The following is a 25,056-nucleotide window of genomic DNA, read 5'->3' as shown; positions in this document are numbered from 1 at the left end:
GTTGAAGAAATTAAGTTGAAGAAATAGGGACATACATGAATGGGGAACAGAAAAATGTAATTGAGATGGATATAAAGTTGAGGGAACACTTTCCACACTTTTCCAATGACTCAGAGACTGGTCACTGCTTGACAGAATTTTTTCCTAGAGAATTGACTCATATTTGAAGAGGAGGCAGACATTAGGGCCATCGTTTTAGCTCACTCTTTCACATATGGGACCGGGGGGAGGTGATGATGAGGAGAAGCTGGAATTTGGGCCTTGGTTAGGGAAATAAAGAGACCAGAGGAAGAGCTGGGGTCAGGGAAAATTCATCATGTGACTGCCTCCTGCATTTTTATATATGCAAAATAATTCAGAACAAACATCAAAGGCAGAAAAGGGAGTTAATAATTATTGAGTTGTACTCTTTGGGGACTGTGTAGCAAAGATAGCCTTGAAAGCAAAAGCAAGTGGAGAAGATACTGTGAAAGCTCTAAATTAAATGTCAGGGGTGGCCCGAGGGAGCTTTGCCAGATGGGCAAAGGATGAAGAGGAGAGCTGTAGAGAATAATGTCATGGGAGTGGTGCTGATCCAGTTATTATTATAGGCCCTTGAATTGCTCTCATTTATTTAGTGGGGATCCAGGCACAAAAGACACAACTCATCTTCCCAAGGATTTTCCAGTCCAGTGATGAACACTGACAAATAAACTGCAGCTTGACTACAGTGTTTATAAGTGCTAAGATGGGAACACATGGCGTTCAGCAGGGAGAACACAGAGGAGGGACGCCTTGCCTGTTGCTGAGCTGATCAGATGGAGCCTCCCCAGAAAAGGTGATGTCCAAGCCAAGTCCTATGAGAAAAGCAGGGGTTAGGCAAATACAGAGAGAGGTGAAGGTGCCTTTCGGGCTGTGGAAAGTGGGCAAGATGACAGTGTATGAGTCGTGGAACTGCAGGTAGGTTGTACGGCTGGGGTAGAAGACAGTATTTCTGGATCCTGTGTTTTCTCAGAGGTGGGAGGAAGCTCAAGGGGAGAAGCCCGCAGTGCTTCTCTCAGAACTCAAAAGTGGCTTTATTTGAATAGCATAAATCAATACATGCATATTGTGAATCCTCTACATGATTCACATATGCTTGAGGGCTATTACCATAAAGGTAGATTAGGACAACATGAAATTCAGCAATATATATTTTTGTCGTTTAAAGGGATGTGTTGAGACACGGGTGAGAAATGTAACTAGAATGGTAGGCAGGACCGTATGTTTCAAAGTTATGGCTTACCTGCAAAGTTCCTGCTTCTAACAATAGCTCAGGGACCTGCAAATTTCAGGGTGCTGAGTTAGCACCCCAATTCATCAGATCATTGGAAAGACTTAGTGGATTCAGGCTTCAAGTGAGTTTCTTGTGTTATCCTTGAATTTCATTAAGTGCCCTTGCTGTCAAGGATACTGGAGAACTGGAGCTATGAAGAAAGTCTTCAAATGTGGAAAATGGAACCAAAAAAACCGTCAACTTTAACAGGAAGTGTGGAGTGGTCATACAATAAAAGAACAGTTGTGGTTAAGAAATACCACTGGGTGAGTTGGGGTTGGGGACTGAAGGAGCAGTTTTTTCTTATGCTTGTGCTGTATTTGGCTTCCACTGTACCTGGATGAAATCTCATCTGTTACCTACACTTGGTCTTCACCGTTATTTAAAAAAAAATAAAAAGAAAAAACAACCCTTTGCTCTCAGAAGCAGGTATTGGTGCATTTTCACTGTGCTTAAAAGAATTGCCTTTTGACTAGTGAATTGTGAAGAAGCACACTACACCCTGCAAGATGTATTAAACCACCTAAGATTGGAGTTTGAGATGCAACTGATGCTAATAGGTTCAGATATATTTAGATATAAATACTAAAATTTGAAGGACTGTGAGGTAAGTAGCAACTTAAGAACTTTTAAATAAAAGGCTCCTGGACTTTTTGGCAGGGAGTGCAATGGAAAATGACTAACTGCGCAATTCAATTGGTTGCACATTAGAACAGCGCCCTGTGATGGAACTGAAATCCATCGGACATATTTAATAAATCATGGAAAGTCCCCAGTAAACGAAGATAGGTTCCTGATGGAAAAGTGGCAATTTATTTTCAAAATGTTGATTGCGTTTCAGCCCAAATTCTAATTTCTTGTGTTTCTCCCCTAGTTGGAATTTAAGGACATAGGTCAGGAACTGTGTGGTTCACCACTGCATTGCCAGCATCTAGAACAGGGCCTGGTCCATAACAGATGCTACATAAATATTTCCAGGATGAACTAAAATCATCTGCACACCTACTTTGGGCCAGGCACTGTGTGGGAGGGTTTTGCAATCTTCATCTCACTGACTCTCATCATAGCTAGTGAGGTCTCCCCTTGGTCCATGTGGAAACTGAGCCTCAGAAAGGCTAACTGTCCAAGAAAAGAGCCAGTGAGTGTCAGATCTGGGATTCCACTCAGGTTTTCTAACTTCATTCTCAATAATGTTTCTGTTTACCTTGAGTTTAGGGAATAATTTTAGTTCTTTGGTGGGAGGGCTGGGTCCTGACTACAGCAAAACTTATGGAAGTTTTTCTTCTGCTGCTGGTATATATATCCTCAAAGACCCATGACGTGTACTACGTAAGTTACTAGTCGATGTCCTTCCAGACCTAAATGTTTAGTGATATGCCAAGATTCCATGCAACCTCCAGGAACTTCTATCCCAAGAGCACCTCCAGTGGTACCCATGGGGTCCCCCCAAGGGCTCTTACTCATACATGGGCCACTAGGCTCCAGGACCCCTCACTTGACTGCTTGCTGCTGGCACCCTCCTCCTTCCTTTGCACACAGGCTTCCTTAAGCGTCACAGGGGCAAACAGAAAGTACTGTCCTGATGAGTCATTTTTGGCCCTGAAGCCACTTCTCACTCAAGAGGCAGGAGAGGGATGGGAAGGAGTTTGGGCGCGAATTCTTGAAGAGAGAGACTTGGCCTGATTACACATATTTCTTTTGTTATAAAATCCTGATTAAAATAGACATCTTTCACTTGACGCAGCAGATGTACGGTTAGTGTTTTTCTTCTCTACTGTAACCAAAATTCACTTTCCCCCCACCTTTGGACTTCACTATGAAGATGATAACTCATCATAAAAATATAAAATTTCCCCCACTTTCTTCATAAGAAGATCTAGAGCATACACCTTCAGGTAGGCTAAACAAACGTTACTTCTGGAAAATTTTATAGGGGGCATTTAAAAGGCAGAGGCCTCGCATTCAAATCTTCCTTCTTAATTAGCTGGTTAGGGTGCAAAGTGAGGACTTAGAGTGAGAGGGGCTTGGCTTGTGTGTTCAGTGTGTGTGTGTTTGTGCGTGCGTGCACGTGCACCTATTTGTGCATACAAATGAAAAAGAAGAATCCTAGCACACAAAGAGTTTTGTTATTTACACAACGATGTTGATACTTTCAGAACAATTTCTAGGAGGGAAAATTTTTATCCAGCTGGCATGCTCTAATAGGGGAAAGAGAAGGGAACCCCGTGACTCTTTGTGCAGGCATTGTGTTAGGGACTTTATGTGCATCATGAATTCAACTTGTGCTTAAAACTCTGTTTTCCCAAGTACCTTCTAAATGTGAGTTACTAGGCAAAGGCTGGGAAACAAAGATGAATAAAGTACATTCCTTTACGCCAGGGAATTTACAGTCTAGAAGGTGAGGCAGGAGAACAACTGGTGATTATAATCGGGTGTAATAAGTATTATGCAAGACGTCTGTACAGAGTTATTATGCAGAAGCGCTGCCACTTAATCTTAGCCGAAGGACGCCAAGCCTTAGTACAGGCAGTCAGAGCAGGCTTGGTAAACATGTATGTGGAGGGTTTCAGGAAGTCTTCCCTACGGGGTTTTAGGAAGACTTCCCTTACTTCCACCGTAAGTCTTGAAGCACTGGTGCAGAACCGTAGAGACAGCTTCATTGCAGGGAGAGGAGAGAAGCACGAGGAAGCTGCTAGAAGCAAGAGAGGGCTTGACAAGTTCAAGGACACTGCTCAAATATGTAAGGCTGGGAGGCAAGGCCATTTTAAAGAGTTCAGATTCATCTTGTTGACTGTGGGAAAGCGGCCAAGGATTGAAATAGAGGAAAAATAGGATTGGTTTTGCATTTTATAAAAATAAATCTCAGCATTTTGAATAAAGGCATATGATTATTTTTGTTTGTTTGATTTTTGCTTATCTGGAATGATAAGTGATGAGGGACAGGGACCTTGCAATACATGTTGATTCATATGATCTCCTGATTATGATGCTGGCTGTTAGCCTAATTTTCTCTCCGTGAAACTTTTTATTGGAACTTCTTGTAAGTTATAAAATAAACTGATCTTGGTTCATGGTCTTGCAATGCGGTGAACGGATTATGCAGAAAGTGAGACTGGAGGCAGGGGACCAGTCATGTGGTTGTTGAGCAAAGAAGGAGTGACAAATGCTACCAGGAGACAGAATGGATGAAACTGGGAAGGAGTGGGTGGGAGAGACACAGGTGTCAAAGGTGACTTGTGCCTTTCTGGCTCAGGCAGTTAGCTAGGAGGATGGTGATAGAACAATAGCTAACATTTCTTGAGCACTAACTATATGTCAGGTACCATTCTACACGCTTTACGTATATGCAACTCGTTTAGCACTTACAAGAAAAGGATAAGTAGTTCGCCCAAGGTTACATACTTAGTAAGAAACAAATTTAGGAGTAGCCAGTTTATAGAGGTACTGAAGACCAAACAAATGGACGGAATTACCTAGAAGAGCTGCTGGGTGAGAAAAGGAAAGAGCCAAGGGCAGGACCTCAGGAAATTCCTGGCAGAGGAAGAGATGTCTGTGAAAGACATGGAGTTGGATCAGCCTAAGAGGTTGAAGACCTCAGAAGACAGTAATGTGATAGATGCCAAGGGCTTGCACTTTGGGGTTGTCACCTGCCTTTTCCAGAGGAGAAAATGGAATCTGGGAGGTGGTAGAGTTGGAATTCACTGCAGCCCTGGACTTCGTGTGCTTCCCACTGCTCCATGGCCCCTTTGCCATCAAGGCAGCATTCAGAGGACTGACACATGATTCTTATTTTTATTTTTGGATTCTTGATTATCTGGAATGATAAGGAATGAGGGACTGGGACTTAGTTATTAGTTATGCATTACAATTCAGATTATCCCTTTATTATAAGTGCTGGCTGCTAGTCTAATTTCTTCTGCATGAATTTTTTTACTACAACACTTTATGGGTTAGAAAATTAACTGATTTATATTATATCTCCTCCTTTCTCACCACTAAAAATTGGTTAGAAAGTATCTAGGAGGAGAAGGAGAAAACCCCAATTATCCTCCAAATACTCATTGTTGGTACAGTTAGCCTTGACAGCTTACAGCTCACAAAGTTTGTTGGCAATCATTATTATTTACAATAATTACCAAGGTAAACTCACTGAATGTTTTCTCTGGATCAAAATTCAGCAAACGACATCAATTCTCGGGGATCTCTGCTTGTCTCAGGCCACTGGGTAGCTGGCCATTCCCTCTCCTTTTCTTGAATTGTGTCAGGTCGAGAAGGGGCTGTGATCCGCCGGTCTTCGTCCTTGCAACAGCTTTGCTGGGGCAGCTCCTGGGGGTCCCCGAGGGTCTTTAATCCCTGATGCCTGGCCACTCTCCCTTCTGAGACTAGTCACAGCCACATAGACCTTTTATATATGTCACTCACACCACATATTTACTTTTCCTTCAAGTTCTACATTTAAAATTCTCTTGGAAAAGCTAGCTTGAATACTTGAGTCCTTTATAAAGTTAAACACTTGGCTTGCTTTTTGAAAGAATACTGCCTTTCCACCTGAATGTTTACGTTTCCCCCCCCCCTTTCTCTGGCAGTGTTTGCAGCTAAACTCCCAATTTAGTGTCATAAAACCATCAGAGTTTTTGCTTGTATAGCCCTTGGCTGAACTTGTCAATTTTTATGTATCCGTTTCCTTGTCCGGCTGTTTCTCCCCCTACCTTAAAGATCTAAAGAGACAGGAATTGTGTGTTTTTTTTTTTAACTCAACAGTGCAGATTCTATTTTCAATTCAAGCTCAGTGCTTTTTGAAAATTGCAGCACACTGTACCAGAGACAAAGAGAGGAGGCACATCCTAGAAAGTTGGTCCCTAGAAATGGAGATGGGATGGGCAGATTTGTCCACTCCTGAAGCTACCCAGAGAAGCTCAGTGTCAGTACTCAGTTTGAGGGAGGGGTCCGTTAGAGTTTGGAGTTGGGGGTTAGTTTGAGCTGGGAACTAGAAGATGAAGTGTTGGGATGGAGGATATAGGAGCCTGTAAACCAAGACAGGAGCTAAAATGAGCACTTACTTATACACATGGGAAACTGGAAGGATGGGATCAGGAGCCAGAGAGAGAGCAATGTAGGGTTGGTGTAGGATAAATTTTGCTAAGTCAGGGAGTCTGAGAACAGATTCCCTCTTATCTCTCCTTTTACACACCCTTGCTTGGCAATGTCATTTCTCAGAAAGATGCCATTAGGAAAATTTGAACTGAATAGGAAAATCTGACTGGTGAACCAAAAATGCTAAGAACCTTAAATGAAACTGCAACCTACTATTCCTTTCAACAGTGAAAGGAGGTGCAGACAGACACCATAGATTTCCGGAAAGTCGATTTCAAAACTTACAGTAAAAACTAGGTATCAACCTCCAAGATTGTTAAAAGGGAAACTGTTCAAGAAGAATGAGAGGGCTAAAACTATGACTCAATAAAGTATAGCTATGAGAAATCCAATCAGAAACCATTTTGATAAAGAAGGAAAAAGAGAGAGAGAAATGTGTATAATAAACCAGGAAGAAGTCTTATTGGAGTTGCTTGTAAAAAACCCAAATAAAAAATGTAAGGAGAGGAATATAACCAAGTACAGATGTAATGGTGGCTTTCATCTATCTGTGAAAAAATAGTTCTGCAATAAAAGAAAAGAAAAGCTAGTTTCTGAAGTGAGCTGAAACTCGCAAAAATACTCAAGCAGAACAATAAAAGGGTCTTTAAAACCTATGTTTTCAATGAAGATGAGTAGCACCAGCTCTGCTTTCTGTGTTTCTGGGACTTATAATCATAGAAAAATAATGACCAGGAGAGAACATTTCTTTCCTTATAGTCTATACTAACTTGGTCTTATTAATAGCATATTTTCATTATTAATAATTTCATACTCCACAATAACATTTTACATACACTATTGTTTTTAATCATATCTATTTTTTAACATATGGTCATAAATGAGAAAACCAAAAGTTTTCATTCTCTATCTTCTCACTTAAGGCATTTAGTGCTTTGCTTTTTGTATGACGGGTTTAACATCTATACAGCCCAATGGAAAACTTCTATAACAAATTTCATCTCATATAAAGAAACAACTATAGTCCATTAAAGTGAAAGGGGCTTTTTTCCTCTGATAATTTTTTCTTTTGTAGATATTTACAAACTATGTGTTTTCCACTGTCCCTGCGTAGCTTGAGTCCTACATTTTCAGCTAGAATTAAGACCTCATATGCTCAGTCTAGAAACCATGCCTTTATTCTGATCGCCTAATCCTTCCTCTTTCAGACATCTGTTTACACAGTGTCTCAGGGTTTTTTTTTTTGGTTTTGATTTTTCAAATTAAAGATCTCTGCCACTATTTATGATTCTGATATTAAGTGTTTTTCCCTAGTCAGCAACCAGTAATAGAGCTTATATAAAACTGTTCTTCTGTTTTTCTTTACTTCTTTTTTTACATTCTGCCCTTGACAACATCTTGCTCTTTTTTTTCTGGATCCTTGACTTAAAAGGAATTGATGGGGATCTCTGTATACCTCGCTAATTAAACCTGTCTAATTGACATGGTTGTCTCAACTAAAGAGCCTCAGCTAAACACTTTCATTTAGGCATCTTGAGATAAGTAGCAGGTGATATTTTCTCATTTTATATTGGGAAGAGGCAGACAGAGAGAGACTAAGTACTTTGCTCAGTGAGGGGTTGTTTAATTAGCCGATGCTAGTTCCTAATAAGTTGTATAACTTACATTTGGACCATGTTATTATTAAGAGTTTCACTTTCCTAAGGATTGGGTGTTCTCATAATTTGGCATTCTGGCTTAATTATAGATTGGGTCATTCTCCCTCCTTAAATTCTATTTTTTTCAATGTGTTCTTTTTCCTCCTGCTCTTAACTTAGTGGGTGCTGGCTCTTCCAAAGGTGGCTGTCCTTTTCAGATTCTGGGTTCCTTGGAAGAAAACAAAGCCCTTGAAAAATTACTAAGAATCTATTACTTATTTATCATTTGTTAGGTCATGTAGCTAGGGTTTTGAACCCATATCATCTTATCTTTAAGTGAAAGGAATAAAGTAGGTATACATTTGATTGAAAGAAACTAAAAAGGATATTAGGATTAAACTGTCCTAGGTGTTTTCCAGTCATCCTTTGAGAGCAGGAAATAAACAATCCACATCTCAACATATATATATATATATATATATATATATATATATATATATATATATATATATATATATATATAGTAGATATTAATCATTCAAAGAGGGGAGGTGGGTGCTTGGTTGGAAATCTGTGTGTGTGTTGGGAACCTGTACTCTGTGGCCCATTTCGTGGGATTCAAGTCACCATAAAGTGGCAAAATGCTCCTTGGAAAGGGGAGGTGGGTGGGAGAGAATTGGGGAAAAGGAGGCTGCTGGTGCAGAGACCTGGTCATTCGTCCAAAAAGATAGTTTCTTTCAGATAATGCACAAAAATAGAATGGATGTTGAGGGAGAAAGAACAGCCAGAAAGAAACAATGCTATTAACAGCTTTATCTAGAAAACTTCAGCCCTCCCTGACTGGTCTTGAAACAACTTTGGAAAAATAGTCTTTAAACAAGCTACTTTGCAGTTCCCCAAATCTTTTCTACTTTGTAGCAAGACAATGTGCTTTACATGAACGTTCAGGTTCAAGATTCTCTAACTTATACTTCCCTGCTTCCCTCACATCCTAGGAAGAAGGAGGGCTGAGAACTGGGCCACGGCTTCATGCCTGATCTTCCTCCTCTCCCTCTCCTCCTCCTCCTCTTAAAGTGAGCCTTCTCACAGACTTAGAGGACACACTTGTGGTTGCCAAGGCAGAGAGGCTGGAGAAGGGATGGATTGGGAGATTGGGATTAGTAGATGCAAACTATCATATAGAGAAAGGATAAACAGCAAGGTCCTACTGTAGAGCACAGGGAACTATATTCACTATCCTGTGATTAAACCATAGTGGAAAAGAATATGCAAATGAATATATATATATGTATAACTGAATCACTTTGCTGTACACTAGAAATTAACACAACATTGGAAATCAACTATACTTGAAAAAATTAAATAAATAAGCTATAAGGATATAGTGTACAGCACAGGGAATATAGCCAATGTTTTATAATAATTTTAAATGAAGTATAGTCTATAAAAATATTGAATCATTATGTTGTATACCTGAAACTAATATACTATTGTAAATCAACAAAAAAGAGACAAAAAATTAAATAAAGTGAGTCTTCAGTACTGCTTTCCTTGGAGTCCTACCGTAGCCTGAAATTCAGCCATAAGCAGACACCTACTATTAGCTTTCGTTTTATTCCATTTTTCTTTTCCCCATATTTCTCTAAAATAAAATCAACATAATAAGGTAGCAACAAACACAATGTCATCACTCCACATTCTTTGCTTGTGAGTCACATGTAGAAAATAAAGTCCTTCAATGTCTTTTGACTTATCTCACTGTCCTTAGTAAAAGCTACACTCAGAAAGACAATAATCAATAAATATTAAACAATATGAATGAAAAATATACAGGTGTTTTTTAAGCTTCACAGAAAAACAAAATTTAAAGACATCAATTTACAGGAAAATTATTCTTGTAACCAGTCCAAAAAGTTTTTTTTCCCCATCAAAAGAACAAACTAAAAGAAGTGCAAATGCCAAATCAAACAAAACCCTTAGTGGTAGATGTATTCTGGAACTTGTGAAAGTAAATTAGCATTTTTCAATGAATCTAAATGCCCCTTTAAGAAAGTAATCCCCTTTTTCCCCAATTTTTTTTCCTACAATGACAACCAGTAATTATTTTTCCTTTTTCACTGCATACTCATATTTAAGAAAATATATTATTTGAAGAGAAATTTACTTTTATCAAAGTCATTGTTTAAAGAGGGAGACTTGAATTACTTGTAGGTAGGCAGCAGATGAGAGTAATAAAAATAATCCTTGTATCAAATCTTTTCTCATGAAAGGAAGGGGACAAGAAGAAAGGTAGGCAGTCAGAGAATGTTTCTAAAACTCCATATGAAGATTTTCCCCCTCCTGCAAATGACTGAATCTAAAAAGGTGATGTGCAAAATATGGGAATAATTTTAACTCGTTTAATATTTTCTAATACAAATAAAATCCAGACCTTCTAATGGTGACATAGTCCATACAATGAACTGTCAAAATCATTTCAGCTTATTCACTAGGAAGGAGTCCTTCATGGTTTCCGTGGCTTTTCCTTTTTGTGCCCCATGTCCACCCTTAGGATTTCACGGTGTGAGAACTACAGACCTTGTACATTATGCTGGCACATTGCAGAGATATTAGAAATATTAACCATATATGTCACCTATACACTCTTTCTCTCTTTCATCATCATCAGCCATCTGGTCCCAGTGAAAGTGTCAATCCAATAACCAAACCATCTTGCTGACATTCCCTGCCCCTTCTTAGCCTCTTTGCCACAGCTCCTAACTCCTCTCATCTTTGAAGATCTTTCCTGCTATCTTTTTTTTTTCCGGTACGCGGGCCTCTCACCGCTGTGGCCTCTCCCGTTGCGGAGCACAGGCTCCGGACGCGCAGGCTCAGTAGCTATGGCTCACGGGCCCAGCCGCTCTGCGGCATGTGGGATCTTCCCGGACCGGGGCACGAACCCGTGTGCCCTGCATCGGCAGGCGGACTCTCAACCACTGCGCCACCAGGGAAGCCCTTTCCTGCTATCTTTTAAAACATTCATTCAGCCTCTTTCATCCCGTGATTACTCCTTGAACCATTTAGTACCTAAATGAGTAAGTACTACTCCCACTCATTGAGGTGGGAAAGCTTTCCCACCTCAATGATTGTCCTTTTTCCTCCCTGGTGTTGCTTTTCCCCTGGTAGCTTTTATTAATCCTATGTCAGTCTGTTGACTGATGAATATGAAGTCATCGAACTTGGAACCCACAAAGTACCTAGAACTACTTTTAGCACCCGTGGGGACTCCATAAACATATGTGCACATGAAATTGAATACTGGAAGCTTTCAGATTTCTAATATAAAAATGAATTTCGAATGAATCATTTTCTTGCTACTTTCCTAGGGTAGTAGGAAATTTCAGCAATAAAGCTTTGGTGTAATAAAACTCCTTTGGTATCCTGTTGTAATTTCAGCAGGATACCAAAGGAGTTTTATTACACCAAAGCTGAGAAAGAGCTAAGACCTCTGGAGTATTTTTTGTCATTATATATGAGGTGCGAAAGAAAATTTTTGTTTCAGATTTATAGAGACATCGTTGACATATAACATAAGTTTAAGGTGTACGAGGTGTTGACTTGATACACTTATATATTGCAAATTATTACCACTGTAGCTTTAGCTAACACCTTCATCATAATTACCATTTGATGGTAACACATCACATAATTACCATTCTTTTTTGTGGTGAGAACATTTGAGATATACTCTCTTAGCAACTTTCAAGCATATAATACAGTATTGTTAACTATAATCACCATGCTGGACCTTACATCCCCAGATCTTATTCATCTTGTAAGTTTGTATTCTTTGACCAACATCACCCTCCATTTCCCTCACCCCCCTCACCTCCATCCACTGATAACCACCATTCTACGGGAAACTTCTAAAAACCAAAAGACATGCATAATTTGAAATGAAATGGTGTCATGAAAAGGGTTCTGACAACAGCGGACTTAACCACAGTCACCGTCCTGGATGTCACACACATGCAGTTTGCTTAAGAAAACATGAAGGTAGCCATCTTAGTTATATGGCACCTGCCTTCCAGAATTAGTTCCTTTTACTATTCCATTCAAACATGTGGAAGGAAAGCTTGTCTAGAATGACTACGTAAATTAGGTTTAATGAAATCACTTGACTCTATTCCACTCACCTCCAAGTAGTCTTATTTTTTAACTCCTGCATCAGAATCTCTTCAGTTCCAACATATCATGAATGATATAGAATTATAATTAAAGAGAAAAAGATGAGGAGGCAGCTACTGGCCGTCGCATTTTTCTGGTCTCCCTGATGTGTGAAATATTACAACTACTATCTCATTTCAATCTATAGGTTCACATGTGGGGTGTGTGTGTGTGTGTGCGTGTGTGTGTAAACACTCAGAGAGGATATTTAAATTCGGGATAGAGGATCAAAATAAGATAAAAGGCAACTACCAAAACATTGAAGTGATAAACCAAGGGGAAGCATGAACTAGGAACTTTTTGGATGTGGACTCCTTGTTTTTCTAGATTCTGGATGCCAGAGCTTCTGTTTCTTTGGAATGCATCCATATGAGAGTTTTGATGTAGAATATGTGGAGATTATCTTGAAAGTAGAGGTCAGAGAGTGGAATTAAACCAGGGTTTAATTCTTAACATAATAAGACATAAGACATCAGATTGGAAGGAATGGTGTTCCCCAGGCGCAGTAAGCATGCTGGTGTAATGACGTTCATTCTAACATGTATTAAACCATGATTTCAGGTGCCTTATTTAACCATATAAAATGTATATTATTTAACCATACAGACCATGATTCCATATATATTATTGCTTAGGATAGAAGCAATAGAAAGTTTCCTTAAAACTATTCAAGTAAAAGAAGTAAGTCGGTTGAAAATACTCAGTAAAAATATATGGGTGGCACACCAATATGGCAAAAGTTGTGAAAGAGGTTTATGAATGACTGAGGTTTGGGAAACGCTAGGTTAGAGAATTGGACATATTCTTTTAAGCTAAACAGCTGCTATCTGTCATCATCTTATGGATGAACGTGTAGGGGAAGCAACGTTGCATATGTTACATATTTCTTTCTTTTTTATTGAAGTGTAATTGACTTACAATATTATATTAGCTTCAGGTGTACAACATAGTGATTTGATAATTTTATACATTACAAAATGAGCACCATGATGAGCCTAGTTATAATCTGTCAGCATACACATTTATCACAAAAGTTATTATTACCCATATTCCCTACGCTGTACATTACCTCCCCATGACTTATTTATTTCATAACTGGAAGTTTGTACCTCTTAATCTCCCTTGCCTATTTCACTCAGCCCCCTACCCCCTCCCCTCTGGCAACTACCAGTTTGAACTCTGCATCTACAAGTCTGTTTTTTCTTTTTTGTTTTTGTGATACACGGGCCTCTCACTGTTGTGACCTCTCCCGTTGCGGAGCACAGGCTCCAGACGCGCAGGCTCAGCGGCCATGGCTCACGGGCCCAGCCGCTCCGCGGCATGTGGGATCCTCCCGGACCGGGGCACGAACCCGCGTCCCCTGCATCGGCAGGCGGACTCCCAACCACTGCGCCACCAGGGAAGCCCCTACAAGTCTGTTTTTGTTTTGTTATTTTTATTGGTTTGTTTTGGGTTTTTTAGATTTCACATATAAGTGAAATCATATGGTATTTTCTTTCTCTGTTTAACTTATTTCACTTAGCACGATACCCTCTAGGTCCATCCACGTTTTCGTTTATGGCTGAGAAGTATCCCATGTGGTGTACATATATATACCACGTTTTCTTTATCCATTGACCTATCGACGAACTCTTTAGTTCTATGCTTTTAGATACATAGGATGAATCTCTGCTGAGCAGCACCCTATTTCCTGTGCTAAATACCACTCGATTTTGGACACAGGGAGAAGCTGTGTCTGTTCATGACTCCTGGACGTGTGTCATATGTCATGAGGTAATGTCTGTATTACGCAGTCTTTCACAACAGTGCTATGCAAAGTAGGAATGTAAAATAGGCAACAATATATGATTGAGCTTGTGGCCTGGACAGCTTAGCAGAGCCCACGCTAAGGCCGCTCTCCACGCCTCACGCTCTCTCTCGTCAAGCAATCTCACGGCTGTTCTTTTTGCTGAGCTCATTGCCACATCCCGCCCCAGATTTATCGGCTGGGCAAAGTTGCAAATTTTTTTACGCAGAAGTTCAGAAAGAGCAAAGCTGAGGAGTGCTAAAAAACAGTACACTTTGCTACTGTGTAGTATCTGTATTTGGGGCCCAGGGTGTTTTATTTATAGCTATCTATTAATACATAGCAAGAGATGATACACAAAGAAACACATACAAAATAGCTTTATCAAATAGTTTCCAGTATTCAAGTGTAACATTAAAAGCAAGAACAGCAACAGAAGACTGTTCTGTTGGGGAAAAAGCCCATATTCTTTACCTCTTGTCTCCCTTCCCTTTCCTCTCTGAGGCGGACTGTGCCTGCAGAGAGCCTTTCCCCTGCTAGGTCCTGGAGGGCTGGGCTGGGGGTTGGTGACAGAGGTGGGATCTCCAAGGTTTTTTTTTTTTTTTTTTGCGGTACGCGGGCCTCTCACTGCTGTGGCCTCTCCCGTTGCGGAGCACAGGCTCCGGACGCGCAGGCTCAGCGGCCATGGCTCACGGGCCCAGCTGCTCCGCGGCATGTGGGATCTTCCCGGACCGGGGCACGAACCCGCGTCCCCTGCATTGGCAGGCGGACTCCCAACCACTGTGCCACCAGGGAAGCCCGGGATCTCCACTTTTATTACTTTGTCCAGCAACTTTAACCTTCCCGTCTCCTCCACGCTCCCCAGCAAGGCTCCAGGCGGAGCAGCAGCGGCAGCATCTAGCTTGTAAAACTGGTCTGTTGGGGTTCTTCCTCCCTCCTGCTCTTGCTTCTTGGCAAAATGTTTTGTTGGGCAGCTGCCTGGCAGTAGGATAGCTGCCTTCTCTGCAGAGAAAGGGCCCCCCGCCCTTCCCTCCTCTAGGAAGAAAAGAGGCTGCTGCAAGAGATGGAAGTGGAGAGATGGACAGGGAAGGCAGATACCACCATTGCCCCAAGACACACAAAGAAAAATGGAAACGGGCACGTGCACACCCACGTGAGGGTGCGTCTTGGAAACTCACGATTCAAAGACATGGGGGCAAGGTGGGCTTTGGAACAATGCGACCCTCCTGGATCTGAAATCCTGCGCATTGACTTGAGCAGAAGGCCCGGGGTGACGGGTCGGGGCGGATCACTGCTGCCCACTTTTTGTATTTATTTGTCATTCAAATACTTCACAGGATGACACAGGAGAGGAGGGCGGGCGGGCGGGCGGGCTGTGGAAAGGCTCGTGGGCAGTTTCATTTTGCTTCACTTCTCCACCTGATCGTTGGGCGCTGCTGGCACCTGCCTGGGCAACCTCACGGAGGTGGGTGTGGCATCGAGAGATGGGCTTCCCTGCCGGAGGGTGGCCCAGGCTGGACCTGGAAGGACTGGGAGGGACCAGGCGGTAGTTTCCGGGGAGCTGAGGACAGGTTGGTCCTGACTGTGGCCAGTGTTTTGTTAAAGTTTCCAGGAGATTAAAAAAAAAAGAGTTTTGGGGGGGACCCCTGCCGAGACATATTTCCCAGGCCACCTCTCCCTCCCTGGGGGAAGCTTGGATCCTGTGAATGTGACATCAGCTCTCTTCTGCTCTCCTGTGCTCTGCGGATGGGAAGAAGTCGGAACGCACTGGCCAGGGCTGAGGCCAGCAGAGCTGGCTCCCTGCTGGCTGCCACTGAGTCCAGGGGGAGCTGTGCCCTCCGCGGCCCCCGGGACTGGGCTGAGGCAAGCGTATAGAGGAGGGGCCGAGGGCCCAAGCAGAGACACCTGAGGACGCGGGGGAGGCCTCTCTGGGTGTGGATGTTGGGGGGAGGGTCCCTGCCTCCCCCCACCTCCACTCTGGCTGCAGTGGCTGGTTTAGGGGACAGAGCTCATTACGGATCTGCTACTGCTACTGTCCCCCCAGTTGTGCCTTCGAGGGATGTCCAGGGAGACCAAGTGTGCCCAGGTCCACGGCTTAGGTGTTGGGATAAAATCTGTCCTTTTGATTCTAGGGGTGAAGAATAAACAGAGAGAAGGAGGAGGAAATGATTCTGTGGAATCCTCCTGAGAACTGCAGATGAATCCGCATTTGAATCCCTGCGTGTGCGTGTGTGGGGGGGTGGGGTGGGGGGGGTGGATTAGAGTAAAACAAGATGAGGAAATGGAAGCAGCATCTATTTGATGGTGTCCCTAGGAGCTAGACGTAGACACATCTTTTTCGTGTGCAGGGAAGATGCTCTACCTTTATCCCATGGGCCTTACTCAGGCACACCGAGAACTTTGATGGAGCAGGGAAGTTCTGGGCACCCCGGCTTTCTCACTTGACAAATGAGGCTAATTGAAAAAGCCAGGTGTCTTACATTCATGCTGTACACATTGCAGCATGCTGTCTCCTCCGCAGTGACTGCCCTGTGAGGACCTCAAGGGGTATTTCGTGCTTGTGTAGACAGGAAATTGTTTTGAAAACATAAGCACATTATTAAAGGCGAGGTATCGTCTGCTGCCTTATTCAGGGCGGGCATTTCCTCCTTCCCAATACTTAACCCTCTACAAGAACACCCCTTGGACTTACAAGAAAAAGCCAAAGGAAAACAAAGACCCAGAAAAGCTGTCCCGATGTAGGGAGTAAATGGAATATTCCGAGGGGCAACCCCGCTTTCCGTGTCAGGTGCCGTGCCTCCCTTTCTAGGCTCCCACCTCAGGTGGCGGCGGCGTTTCCTTCTGTTATTTGGAAGCCAAGGCTGTGGCTTTTTTTTTTTTTCCCTCAAACATCAGCCCCGGTAGCTCTTCGTCTCCCTCTGGCGTTCCTCTCTCGCTATTTCTTTAGATTGGTGCCCCGGCAAGTGGGGGGATCCGGGGACGGGAAGAGGGTGGGCGCAAAAAGAAAAGCTGATGGGGGCTTCTAATCAGCAATCCTGAAAGGACTGGGTATGTGCCTAAAAGGATTCTTTTTTTTTTTTTTTTAAACTTCCTTTTCTTGCCAAACCCTGTCCGATCTTTCCCACTGTGGACGCAAAGAACTTGAGCCGAACAGCCTTGGTGGGCGGGGGCTGGAAGGAGCAAAGTGCGTCCATCTATCTGCCAAAATAATCTGACCCCGAGTCGGGGGCGGGGGGAGGCGTAAGCAAAGAGCGAGAGCGTCCCCTGCACTGATCAGCACTAAGACATCGGAGAGACATAAAAGGCAAATGAAGCGAACAACAATTAAAAAAAAATTCCCCCGCACACAACAATACAATCTATTTAAACTGTAGCTCATACTTTTCATACCAATGGTATGACTTTTCTGGAGTCCCTCTTCTGATGCTTGAACTCCGGGGCTGGCAGCTTGCAAAGGGGAAGCAGACGGCAGCGCTGCACGGGCAGGTTTACCAAAGGTCTCCAATGGGTATTTTCTTTTTCTTAGCCCTGCCCCGAATTGTCAGACGGCGGGCGTCTGCCTCTGAAGTTAGCAGTGATTTCCTTTAGAGCCCGGCCTTATCTCCGGCTGCACGTTGCCTGGTGGTGACTAATGACACAATAACATTGTCTGGGGCTGGAATAAAATTGGAGCTGTTTACCCCCGCTCTATAGGGGTTCAGTATAAAAAGCCGGCCGAGAGCTGTCCAGGTCAGACGCGTTGCTGCCTCTGCGCTGGGACCAGCGCCGCCAGGGTCCCCGGGTCCCCGTGCGCCACGGCCGCCACCGCGTGCGTCCTCGGACCGCTCCCACTGCCTTCTCTCCTGGCAGACGCTTCTTTTTTCTCCCCGTTAAAGAGCGTTCGGGCTGAAGGATCACTTTGAGATCCGAAGAACCCGAAGCGCTAGGAAGGAACCGAAGCTGGTTTGTTTTTTTTCTGCGTTCCCCGCCCCCCCCCCTTCACTTCGGGTTTAGTTCGCAGTGGGGAAGGATTTTGATCCCCTTTTTTCCAGAATGGATTATTTCCCCATGATTTTCGCTCTGCTGTTTGTGGCTTTCCAAGGAGCTCCAGAAGCAGGTAGGCACGTTGACTTGTAAATCCCTGAATGCTGCCGTCTTCTTTTCCACCTTAATGCTTTTCTTGCTTCTGTGTTTTCCCCTGTTTCTTTTTATGACTGCCGCTCAGAAATCAAGTGTAGGGGAATTATTGCTCAAAGGTGCTTAAGTTTTCTAGTGGAAAAAAAAATCCTCTGTTGAAGACCGTTGCCCCTCTAGCATTAAAATAACATTATTATTATTGCCTAGTGTATTTCCTTGGCTTTTAAAAATACGACTCAATTAAAGCGAGATATAATTTAGCTAAATGTATGTTTGCAATATATGTGTTCATACAGGTAATAGGACATATAGGAATTTATATCTTATTCAAATACTGCTTTAATAGTGTGTTAATGTGTGAAATATTTAAACATCTCAGCTTGAAGCCAAGGAATTTTATTCAAGTCATTCAAGCAATGTATGAGCAGTAAAATCACCTGCAGAACAGCCTGGTGAAAACCACCCCCAGGCGGTTTCAGGGTGAAGCAGATGTTTTCTTTAAAATTGTCATTGTTGACTTTAGATTTCTTTCGGCAAGTTTTTGGCACTCAGAACAGTGTGGGCTCTATTTCCAGTTTTATTCACCTGTCTTGGGAGGGAAGCTTGGATAAATCTTGGCTGCTGAAGGATTTAGCTAGTATGTGTGCATCTGCCCGTTTCCCTCTTTTAGGGTCAGTGCACTTTTTTTGTCTTTTCATGACCCTGACTGAAGAGAAAGGATGTCAAGGGAATGAAAATCCTGGAATGTGTCTGATCATTTGAAATGTACAAAATTAGGCAGATAAGCTGCGTGGCTAACTTGTCAGTAAGAGGAAGCAGGCTGCCGTGGGGAAGGGAAGACGGCAAATCCCACCCACACCATCCTGCTCCGGGGATTCAGAATTCAAAACCCACGGAACCTTGCCTGGGTCCCCGGAGCTGCTGCTCAGTTTTCCCTTAGGTCAGTGGTTTTACTGCAGAGCTGATTTCTCTTCTCTCTCTCCAATCACCTCCCCGAAGCTCTGGACCTCCACCTAAGTTCAAGAGGTGTGTCTCATCTGGGCTACTCCCCGCCTGACACAGGGTGTGAAGTGGTGGGTACTGCCCTAAACAGAAGGTCATCCCGCAAGAGGAAGTGGCTCTGAGTCTAGGAAAAGGCAGTATGATTTATTTTGTTTCAGGTTTTTGGTCATCAGCCAATTTTAAGCCACTGTAGGTTGTGTTAAGTTCCATGCAGAAGCCAACCCAAATGTCTAACAGGCAGTATTTCTAAGCGTTTCCTTGAAGGCTGCTTCAAGGGGCTGATAAGTCCCTTTTCAGGTGGTTGTTTCCCCTGCACTTGTACAATCTCTCTGAAGGTGGATAAGCCAGTGGCGATAAAGGTGAGGTCATGTTAAGGAGGGAAAATAATAGAGTCCTTTTTGCTCTGTGTTTCTTGCTGGAGGCCGGCTGGGTGCTTCATCTGCTTTTATCTGCTCTGCTAGATGTGGCATCGATGCTGTGACCAGTGTGCCTTCGGGCCTTGGGGGAGACACGGCCCACTGACCTGCTCTTTCTCTCCCCAGCGGTCCTGGGCGCTGAGCTCAGCACAGGAGCTGAGAGCGGAGGGGAGAAGCCCTCTCCCAGTGCGCCCTGGAGGCCCCGCCGGGCCAAGCGCTGTTCCTGCTCTTCGCTGATGGATAAAGAATGCGTCTACTTCTGCCACCTGGACATCATTTGGGTCAACACTCCAGAGTGAGTCTCTAGAGGGCATCCTTACTCCAGGCTTCCTCCCCTCCGGCTTCACGGGAGACTGGAGCCCAGTTACTCCCGTTACTTTTGGGTTTGGACTCTGAAGGTAGCATTTCTGACCACATGAAAGTGCCCCAGTGGGGAAAATGCCCCTCAGGAGGCTACCGCTCGTCTCAGGGGAGAAACTTTGTGTTGGGCCTCCGGGGAGAATGTTCTCCATTGGGATCTGCCTGGGTTTAGGGAAAACGTTGCTGAGGTCATATGTGGCTTGGTCCAACCTGTGCTTCTCATGGGAGGGTATAGACTTAAGAGGCAGAAAGGATTATAGAGAGTCAGAGTCTAATGTCTTTATCTTACTTGGAGAAAAACTAAGACCCGAAATGTTGAAGTCACTTGCCAGGATGAATTTATGGTAGAGCGAGACCTAGAACTTGGGTGTCCCGACTCCCCCCTTTGGAAAAGCCTATTTCAACACAGCAATAGAAACACGGTCCTTAGAGTTCCCTTCTGCCTCCCGAGTGAAGAAAGCAGTTTCCCCCATCTCCCCCTGAAAAGTAGCTCACCCATCAGAAGGAATCCTAAACAAAAATACATTGATTGTACCTGCGGTGCCCCGTTATGGTGAGGGATGACTGAAATCCAAACAAGATCAAATCAAACCAAACAAAAACCACAGCGAGCCTCGTACTTCGTAAGGTGATACTTCCAAGGGGAGGACCTTATTCTTTAGGTGAGAATCACAATGGACACACTGGAAATTACTGGAGAGCCTCCTGGCGAGGAGTCCCTCTATAGTCGTATGATAATCACCAAATCACAGGAGGTGTGCAAACCTGGTGTGAACCATGCACGCAGTAGTGTGTCTCCCCCAGCCTCCTCAGGGGGCCCTTTTAGCATTATCATGTATCACTTGAACTGAAAATCGGTTGTCGAAATCTTGTGAGTCATGGTTTTGCATGGAAGTCCCCCACCCCCACCCCCAAGTCCTGTTAACTAAATAGAGAGTCAGAAAAAGGAAGAAAATATGAAACAGATACCAAAGCAGAGATGTCATAATTTCGGCCAAAAGACAAGGCTGCTGTGTTGAGAGTTGACATGGAATTTCATTGACTTAGAAAACCTGATTTTCTCCTGGGTGGGTCCACACACTTGGGGCCGTTGACCGGCATGCCGTCCTGACTGTTAGCAACATTTGACTCTGCTGAGTTTCGCTTCCAAATCCTGTGGTGTGAGCTCCTTAGGAGCTTGCCCCAAAGAATGCAACCTTTGGAGACGATCAGCTATGCTCATAACTTTTGTTCCTCTCTTTCCATGTTAGGCACATTGTTCCATATGGACTCGGAAGCCCCTCCAGGTCCAAGCGATCCTTAAAGGATTTCTTTCCTACAAAGGCAACAGACCACAGGAAGAGATGTCAATGTGCTAGCCAAAAAGACAAGAAGTGCTGGAATTTTTGCCAAGCAGGAAAAGAACTCAGGTGAGTAGAAACACCTTTGTTTTCCTTCAGTTTTATGCCCTCCTGACCGTCTTCCTCTTATGATGCTGTCTTCTTGTTTAAAAGAGATTAACAGAGGCACTGAGAACAACTGAAGTTTCTATTGCTGAAATGTTCTCCCTACGTGTATTTTAACAGGGACCAAGACACCATGGAGAAAGGCTGGAATAAACAAAAGAAAGGGAAAGACTGTTCCAAGCTGGGAGAGAAGTGTCTTCATCAGCAGCTGGTGGATGGAAGGAAAATAAGAAGGTAAGAGGCTCCTAAGAACAGCTGGTCCCCGTCACCTATGAATGGTCTACGCTCCTAGTCTTTCTTGCCTTGATGGGAGAAAGGCCCAGAGGACAGTAACAAACAAAAGGGGAATCTTTGTGCTCTCTAGATTAAAGCAAGCAAAGGAATCCCTCTCAAATGTTTTCTTGAAGACCTTGAATGCTGACAGCTGCCCTCTGTACACTGTGGTGATTTTTAGCACACACACCTCTCATCCTAAAGGTAGATTTTCCAAACAACATCTATCTAGAGACACCTTTGTCATTTAGTCACATCTAGTTTTTGCCTCTCTGAGTCAATATATTTACAGCTTTCCCTGAGAAATTAAAAATCCTTTCAGGAAGAGTTTTTTTTTTTTTTTTTTTAATTAAAGCGTCACGTATAATCAAATTCTTCAAAACATGGCAGTTATTCAAATGACCAAAGGGAAAATAAAGTCATGAGGCAGGGTTGGTGAGAGTTAGAACATGCCATTTTTCAGGTTTATTTATTTACTTTTTAAATAGGGAAATGCGTTTGGTGGAGACCCAATGTCATTCCCCAAAGATTTCTCATTTTTTAATCATGAGCTGGGATCTGGATTAGTAATACCATAGGATTGCTCTGAGCAGTTTTTTTTTTTTTTTTGCGGTACGTGGGCCTCTCACTGCTGTGGCCTCTCCCGTTGCAGAGCACAGGCTCCGGACGCGCAGGCTCAGCGGCCATGGCTCACGGGCCCAGCCGCTCCGCGGCATGTGGGGTCTTCCCGGACCGGGGCACGAACCCGTGTCCCCTGCATCGGCAGGCGGACTCTCAACCACTGCGCCACCAGGGAAGTCCCCTGAGCAGCTTTAGAGTGATAAGTCCTCCAAATCCTAAACATTTTGGAATTCACAAGCTGCAGGGAGGAATCCTGCTTTCAGATCTGCCCCATATTCTACGTTTCCCTATCATGGTCAGTGGCAACTTTTGATGGAAATCCAGTGGCAAGAAGTCCTAGGATCCAAGTATTATGAGCACAGGCCTGGCGGTCATGGATGACTTCTGAGTTGTTTACTGCTGGTGTGGGGCCATCCTCAGCACTTCCCATGTGCTGTTGAAGCTTCCATATTTATAACCTCAGGCCACTAGTGCGTCTTCAGATCACAAGATTACGTAAATCACCGTTTCTGGACTGACTTGGAAATCATTTTTTTTTTCTATTAGCTCCCATTACATCAACTGTTAAATCAATGTTACAGTCCTTCCCTTTTTCTTTCTCCTAGAAACAGAAAACATGAAACCTGCAAAAACAAATTTTTTTTAATTGCCGTAGAATATTGTTTTGGGTCTGCCTGTAGGCCTCTTTTTGAATTTCTTTCCCACGAAGCCCCATTCAATTTCTTACGTGACTAAGAAGACATTCCTGGCTATTTGAAACCTCTGCTGACTGAGTCTCTCCATACAGTCCCACAGGGGTTGGGATAGTGCTTGGGATAGGGCTAAAGAAGAAAAGAGAATAGCTCTAGCGGACCTTAAAAATTGTACTTTAAAATTGTATTTAATACCCAGTTCCCTTTAGATATGACCATTATCACCCTTATTCTCCCTGCTCACCGCCCTGCCCACCGCCATTCTAGTCATAAGAGGTAGTTTATTTTCACTTGAGGTTAGCTGAGTAACATGTGGTTTTGGTTGGGGGTGAAAGTTCAGGATCCAGATTTAGATTTGTTTTTGCCAGATTCTAATTTTAGATGTTTCTTTTGCCTAGGAATGATTTTTGTAGAAAAAAAAATAATAATAACATTTGTTTTCTCTTGTCTGGTTTTAATAGGTTGGAGGCCATCAGCAACAGCATCAAAACGTCTTTTCATGTTGCCAAGCTGAAAGCCAAGCTCTACAGAGATAAGAAAGTGACCTACAACCGAACACACTGATGGCAGGTTGCCGGGGCCTGTCTGAAGCCTTCTTCTCATCCACCAAGAGCCCTGGGCCTGACTCTGCGCTCTCTCCACGAGGCTGGGATCAGAGCAAATGCATCCTCCCTGCTTAGACCACTTCTCGTTCCAGACTAGCACAGGACCAGCGCCCTGGGTGCAAACATTCCAGGAAAGGTTAAGGAGTCCCCCAGCCCGTCTTCATTTGCCTCCATCAGTGGGAACTGCTTTCGTTTCTCTCCTCCTTTGGGGTGACAGCGGGCTATGCAAAAGGCAGAGAGATGCAGTGACCTGCAAATTAGGGTGGCCTCCTCCTAGCGGGAGGAGGAGAGGAGGAGAGGAGATTCCACTTGCGGGCTGAGTCCCCGAAGAGGTTCAGAAGGGAGTGTTTGTGTGTCACTCAGGTGCCTGGCACATTTCAGGAAGAAACTCCAAAGTCCCTGCAAAGATTTTTCTAGGGAATGCACAAATTGAAAACACTCTAAGGACAAACACTCGAGTTAAAAAAAAAAAAAAAAAAAAGAGACTTTGTTTTTTTTAATTCATAAAATGCAAAACTGAAAGAAACTGTTACTACTGTAAAATCAGGATGAGTTTCATGCATATGAGTCTACCTCACCTATATTGCACTCTGGCAAAGTATTTCCCCACCTTTAATTATTGCTTCCCCAAACTCTTCCCCCTCTAAAATCCCCACACTAAGCCCTAGCCTCATGGAAGTCTGTCTAATGTGTCAATAGTAGATATAACATTTTCAGGGTAATCTACTAGCTCTGTTCCATAAGAAAAGAAAGATCAGTTGAATCAGGAGATTCCCTTACCTTGATTTTTGGAAACACAACGGTATAGGATTGTTTAGGAGAGACACTGAAGGGTAAACATTGGTGATGATTTAAAGCAGTCAAATTGTTTTCCTTTATGTAACTGGCTCATGGAAGAGGTTGGATTACATTTTGATGTACTTATTTTTTTATAGATATTTATATTCAAACAATTTATTCCTTATATTTACCATGTTAAATATATGTTTGGGCAGGCCATATTGGTCTATGTATTTTTTTTAATGTATTTCTGAATGAAATTGAGAAAATGCTTTGTTTTGCCTGTCAAGGTAATGACTTTAGAAAATAAATATTTTTTTTCCCTACTGTACTGACTTTGAATCATTTCTGAAATTTCTGAGAAGTGGGCCAAAGTGGTAAGAATTAAGTAGGGGGATGATTAAAGATGGTTTCTTGGAAAGGTGACAGTTAGAAGGAAAAGAATCATGGCTAATGAAAACAAGAATTTGATTTATATCTTAAAATTGCCTTTAGATTGCATTAAGCTTAAAACCTCTGTCTTTCCCTGCATAGCCGCCTCTGCTTCCACTTCACCTGCAAACTCTCCAGGGACTTGATCCATTAGCTATGCTCTGGCTATTAGAGGGGATCCAGCAGTTTAAGCTGATGATGTGGTGAGAGGTGCTTTCTCCATGTTAATAGACTGAAGGAAGCAATGGCAAGGCGACCTCCCCAAAGGTACCTAATTATACACATTCCACACCAGAG

At 43.2% G+C, this 25,056-nt stretch overlaps 1 protein-coding gene across 1 annotated transcript; it reads left to right on the top strand.

Moving 5' to 3' along the window:
* The first annotated feature begins 17,484 nt into the window (after positions 1 to 17,484).
* EDN1 (endothelin 1) lies at positions 17,485 to 24,654 on the top strand. The gene is made up of 5 exons (XM_081246228.1): positions 17,485 to 18,113; positions 19,678 to 19,846; positions 21,162 to 21,320; positions 21,477 to 21,590; positions 23,404 to 24,654. Exons 1-5 carry the CDS (start codon positions 18,050 to 18,052, stop codon positions 23,504 to 23,506), a joined length of 609 nt encoding a protein of 202 aa, XP_081102354.1. The 5' UTR covers positions 17,485 to 18,049; the 3' UTR covers positions 23,507 to 24,654.
* Positions 24,655 to 25,056: the final 402 nt, after the last annotated feature.

The sequence above is a fragment of the Mesoplodon bidens genome (genome assembly GCF_964165515.1).
Source record: "Mesoplodon bidens genome assembly, chromosome: 10".
In the NCBI taxonomy this organism is placed as follows: Eukaryota; Metazoa; Chordata; class Mammalia; order Artiodactyla; family Ziphiidae; genus Mesoplodon; species Mesoplodon bidens.
The sequence above is the reverse complement of the archived record's forward strand: the minus strand, read 5'-3'. Positions and strand labels throughout refer to the sequence as shown.

Bases quoted from the DNA above. Each gene is read 5' to 3' on its own strand.
- EDN1 (XM_081246228.1), top strand. From the start codon at position 18,050: ATGGATTATTTCCCCATGATTTTCGCTCTGCTGTTTGTGGCTTTCCAA. The intron at 21,321-21,476 runs GTGAGTAGAAAC...GTATTTTAACAG, and splicing joins CAAGCAGGAAAAGAACTCAG to GGACCAAGACACCATGGAGA. The intron at 21,591-23,403 runs GTAAGAGGCTCC...TGGTTTTAATAG, and splicing joins GATGGAAGGAAAATAAGAAG to GTTGGAGGCCATCAGCAACA.